This window comes from Montipora capricornis, chromosome 4 (genome assembly GCF_036669925.1).
Source record: "Montipora capricornis isolate CH-2021 chromosome 4, ASM3666992v2, whole genome shotgun sequence".
In the NCBI taxonomy this organism is placed as follows: Eukaryota; Metazoa; Cnidaria; class Anthozoa; order Scleractinia; family Acroporidae; genus Montipora; species Montipora capricornis.
The window spans coordinates 29,713,020-29,718,864 of record NC_090886.1 but is presented as its reverse complement, the minus strand read 5'-3'; the positions used below and the strand labels follow the sequence as shown (position 1 = coordinate 29,718,864).

Genomic DNA, 5,845 nt, shown 5'->3' with positions numbered 1-5,845 from the left:
TCAAGGTCCATCACCTGAATCCAGCCTGACTCACTGTACTGTACACTGTATGTAAGAAAAACAATAGGGTATGGGTAGCCTACATTTTTGGCCGATTACAGGTCAAGGGTAACAGACTTTCAGCATCGTCTAGTCACTTGACATACATATAATAACAAGTAGTATTTATTCACTTTTACTTACTTTATTTACTTTTATTTACTTGTATTCAACACGCAAAACAAATGCAACTTTCAGGTACCTACAGTAACATAAGTGATGAAGAGCTTGATGAACTGGTTAGAGATGCACAAAGGGGACATCCACGAATAGGGCTAAGGATGCTGATGGGTCACATACGCAGTCAACGTTTTCAGATACAGTGGGAGAGAGTTCGGCAGTCATTGCTCAGAACTGATGTGCACCAAAGGTGGAGGGAATCAATTCCTCGCCATGTGTACCGTGTTTCAGGACCCCTTGCACTTTGGCACATCGATGGCAATCACAAGTTGATAAGGTACATTTCGTACTAAACAATGGCTTTATGCTAGTCTTATTAACTCAGGCTATTCATGTGGCAAGGGTCTTCACATTATGGGTTTAAAGACAATGCTTTTTTCCTCCAAGGTGGAGAATTGCCGTCCACGCAGGAATAGATGGCTTTTCAAGACTACCGGTTTACTTACATGCTTCATCAAATAAGAAAGCTGTGACAGTTCTTAATCTTTTTACCGAAGCTGTGGCTACATTTGGACTGCCTTCCCGCATACGCTGTGACAAAGGAGGTGAAAACTATGATGTGGGATTTTACATGCTAAATCACCCTCTGCGAGGGCCTGGGTGTGGTAGCATCATTGCAGGTGACAATATCATAAAGAACAATGATTAACATAAAACGGGGTTTAACTACATGTATCAGGGGTTTCAATAACTTTTGAAATAGCCGTCCATGATAGTTTGACAAATTTATGATAGCATTTTTAGTGAAAATCAAGGCAAACTAGCCGGCGGTGAGAGGCAAAGCAGGCGGTGGTATACCGCCGGTAACCGGCTTCTATTGAAACCCCTGATGCATGTACACACCTTTGTTGGAACACTTTGTCAACCGATCAGAGGTGAAACCAAAAGCCAATCAGACTTGTTCACTCATTTTCTTATTTGTTATTGCCCAAAGGTATTGGTACGAGTGTTGCCTCCGTTGTCTGTCTCTTTTTCAACCATTTCTCGTTTTGCTTTTGTAACATCCCACTTCAAAAGCATTCTAGTAAGGAAGGGCTTAATAGTTGTAGAAAAAATATATTGTATTTGCACTTACATGTATTGAAATACTTAAACAAAAATATATAGTTATGTATAAATACTTTGCAAAACTATATAGTTATGTATAAAGACTTTGCAATATATTGTAGAAACACTGTGCAAAAATGTCTATAGTTAGGACTAATACTTAGAAGGCAAAAAAATTCAGTAAAAAAAAAACCGAACATTTTCGCCAGTAAGCCATCCCCAGGGTTGTTTGACCCCAATGGGAAGAGTTTCGCTATGTAGCAATGAATGCGTTTCTTTAGAGTAGGTTTCCATTGTTGGATCATTAGGCCTTCAACAATTCTGCATTTGTGAAAGGCTCGCACCGTGCAGAGTATACACCAGCTAAAAGAATGCGAAGGAGTTTCACGTAGGCAGGTTCAGAGTCATTACATGCCAAGTGGAATGTTCTTGAATTTGCACATTCCTCATTGTCTCGCCAATTGAACTGTCACTGCAAGAACAGTTAAGGCCCTATTTCCCTCAGAGGAAAAAGGAAAAGATGATGATGATGATGATGATGATGATGATGCAAGAACAGTTTCATCACGTACGTGAAAATCCTTGATAGACAAATACACAATCGGTTTTTTACTTGTTTTAAAGCCCTTTTCAGCCTTGCAAATATTAGTCATTTTTACCAAGCAAATATTATGGAGATTTATAGTGATGTATAAACACTTTGCAAATAAGGAAAAAATATGAAAGTGGTTCCTTTACTGTACTTCACGCACGGGACTACCATTCAGGATTGTGGAACAGCTTTGACAAACTATATAACGAAATATTTTACTACTTTTCAGGCAAAAGCACTCACAACCAAAGGATAGAGCGTTTGTGGCGAGATGTTTATGGAGGGTGCCTTTCTTTGTTCTATCAATTGTTTCAATATCTTGAAGTAAATCACTTGCTTGATGCAGACAATGATGTTCACATTTGGTGTCTTCATTATGTATACTTGCCAATGATCAACAAGCACCTGCAAACCTGGAAAAATGCATGGGTTCACCATCCTTTATCGACAGAGAAGAACAAGACACCAATGCAATTGTGGATAAGTGGTCTCCACTTCACTCAGTTTGGTCAGAGAATATTACAAAATGCACAAGATCCAGTAACACAGGTGTGTACATATTTATTAAAACCCCTGCTATTTTAATGTTCTTTACGATGTTGGCACATGTTTGGGTAAAGGTCATCCTTGAACGTTTTTGAAGGGGAACGCAGTTATGTTGACACGTGCATACACTGTAAATCATACTGTTTCTGACAACTGGGTTTAAGCTTCTTTCAGTCTTCTGTACACTGAAGCTCAGTGGTAGAGCATCTTTACCAAGCTAGTGAGGTCATACATGTACGTTTAACTGCTGTGGTAGCACATTTTTAAGGTATCCTTGAGTCCAGCTGGCAAAAATTAATAATCTTTTCAACTGATCATAATTGTTTTCTAAATTTGCTATTAGTTAAAATAATACATACTGCTTATTAATTGCGTTATTAATATTGATTTTTTGTCATCACCTATTTACACTGTAGGAAGAAATTGATCAGTATGGAATAGACTGGAATGGACCAGTGAGTACAGATCGAGAAAATTTCGTGGAAGTTCCCAACACGTCACGCCCACTGGATGACCACAACCTAACACTTTTACAGCAATCTGTTAACGTTACCATAGATGACAGAAACTTTGGGATTAATCTCTACAATGATACGTTGGCTGAAATTGCACAATTACTTGAAGCCCAGTCCACGTAACTCACCTTAAGAAGAGAGGCTAACCCAACATGTTATTAAAATTCTCAACAACTACAGTGTAATCACTTATTTTTCAATTACAACAACCCCAACAGTAACTGTGTAGTGAACTATACTAAAGCAACATAACAATAATAACAATGGTTTGGTTTGAATGCAATGTCATTATATATATATATACATATATATAAACAATGTTCCAGTCTACAGTAGAACACCAAAGTTTCTCCTTAAAAATCAAACGCAGTTGAAGGATCTGCCAGTTGTGTTCATACTGGCTTTGATTGATGACAAAAATGTGGTTTTATCGGGAAAGTTCTTTGGCAGAGTCAAGCTCTGCAAGCATGTTGAGGCAAATATCAAGGGATCACTACCAAATTTCACATCAATTTTCCCATACCCAAAGTTGGGCAAACAGGGTGCCCCTGTTGTGAAAACAAGAAACTCCTGTAGCATTTTTGCCTCTGCTTTCTGCAAAAACTCAAGAAGGTAGCCTTTTGTTGTTGTTTCCTCTTCACTGAGTGATGGTGGGAAATTGAGCACAGTAATTACATGAGCACCCTTCAATTCAGCCTCTCCAGGAACAAACAACTGTTGGAAGAGATCTGGAAACTTCTTCATTTTTGTACCAAACCCTAAAGTGGCAAGGCCATCTCTCAGTTGATCAAGGACAATTTTTGGCCTTCCAATTACATCATGAATGATTATGGACTGTATAACTCTCATCTTGTTTTCATTCTGAGGAGAGAAGTGGACCTTACATGAACAATGTAGAAGTTGCTACAGTGCTATTCTTTTTGATTTTCAGGAAAAAATGGGAAATAGGTTTTTCCTTTACAAACAATGTGGGTACACATCTGGATTGTTGTGCAACTGCAATGAATCAGTGTCACGTTGAAGCCTGCTTTTAGTGGAAGGGAGTTCATAGTTGTTCCTCTTCACTATTGTCATCCCCAAACCAGAATTAAGTCCATAGTGCATATGTAAGTCAGCATGAGAATCATTTTACTTACAGTCAAGGTAAAGGTAAGTCCACACTCTGATAAAATATCTGTTGTTTCATCTGGATCTAATGTGGCCACATCAACTGCCTCTGCGACCTGTTCAGACATGCAAAGTGTTGTTTAATGCCACAAACATTCTTGTTCATACAATTACCGGTATGTATTGTGCCTTCATTGGTGTTATGATCAATCACATACATCTAACATTACAAAGTTAAGAGTCTTGATAAAGTCAAAGGCATTGAAGTCCTTCGAGTTGGCATAAGAAACAGTGCTCAGTATGTTTACTGGCTCATAGGGCTTGCTTGCAACACTACGGTTGACCTCATTATAACCATATTATTCTCAGATTTCTGTGGCGGGTAGACATGCCTAATAATACTTACAACCGTACACTACATAATTCGACTTTGGTGATCCCATGGCTAGTATGAAACTATTTAAACCCAGCACAACAGGTACAGTGTAACAAGAATATTTAGCATGTCTACACAACATAATAGTCCTGTTTTTGTTTTGTTTTTTTGTTTTTTTTTGGGTTCAGATGTTTTTTGTTTCAGACTTTTATCATGGCTCGGTCAATACAGTGTAATAAAAGTCAAAATAATAGAACCTTAAATTCACTAACCATGTTGATATAGGACTTGATCCTTAACGAGCAGTCATTAATTGTCATTTTCTGGATTGCTCCATCGACATCCCCTGTTGCCAAATAGTGATACACTGAGGGGCTGAAGATCGTCAAGCCCGGACCTCCTTGAAGAATGCTGTGAACTATTATTTTTCCTACGAGCGTCATCATGCCCGATGCAACCACATGAGAATTGTAAATAGGAATTTTGTAATCATCCCCATGGAAAAATTCTACAGACAACAGGTGGAGTAGTTGGGTGAAGAAGTGTCTAGTTACTCCACCAGTGTCTGCGGCTGGCTGCTTGTTGTAAATGACTCAGAGTTTTTTCTTTGGATCAAAATTTACATCTTTATAGTATGCCATAGCATCGTTTAGTAAATCCTCTTCATCAACCTTCAGCTTTTCTCTGTCATTGCTCATATTATCTTTCAGGTCTTCCAGTAACCCAGAAAGAGTAGCTGGTCTGTAATCACTGCCCCTAGGAGGAAAGACTGGCTCTGCAAGGTCACTATCACTGTCATCTTTATCATTTGTCAAGGTGGTTGACAATGACAATGCTGCTCTGGCAACTGTTCCATGGACAGCTAAAGAAGTTGATATATCTTCCCTGGTTGAATCTGGAAACATTTCAATTAACTGGTTGATCTGTTCAGGCTGAGACAATACATGGGATGGTCCAGGAACAGGAGAATTTGCCCTACTGTGCTTTCCAGTAACTGTTAAACTTTCCTCTCCACTGTCACTAAAAAATGATTTGAAGGCATTGTAATATCTATTTGAGTATGTGTACTCATAACACAGTTCTTGATTTATAATAATCCAACTGTATCACACAATGTCATGAAAGAAATAACTTGTAAGCCATACATGTATGTGAATGCGCTGTTAACTAGTCATTCTATGATATATATTTGAATTATAGATGCGAGACCTGATGACATGTTTTGCTTTGAGATGAGGTTGGGATCTGGAGAGAGAGAAATTTCAATAGCATATTTTTCTGTTTGTCAAAACAACCACAGACACCCTTTGTGAACTGAACCATTGAACTCCATCTTTCTTTTGTACCTATATATGAAGTCTTCCAAACTCCCTTGATTGCCTTTGCTTGGTCTCTGAGGAAGAAAAACATACAAGTGTAGGTACTCGTGGACACAGATTGTAT

General features: G+C 38.4%; 1 protein-coding gene across 1 annotated transcript; it reads right to left on the bottom strand.

Annotated features, from left to right (window-relative positions):
- Positions 1–3,279: 3,279 nt before the first annotated feature.
- On the bottom strand, positions 3,280–4,845 carry LOC138046480 (G2/M phase-specific E3 ubiquitin-protein ligase-like). Its single transcript, XM_068893110.1, has 3 exons — positions 4,675–4,845; positions 4,056–4,142; positions 3,280–3,780 (listed from the first exon to the last, which is right to left on the bottom strand). Exons 1-3 carry the CDS (start codon positions 4,843–4,845, stop codon positions 3,280–3,282), a joined length of 759 nt encoding a protein of 252 aa, XP_068749211.1.
- Between the last annotated feature and the right edge of the window lie 1,000 nt (positions 4,846–5,845).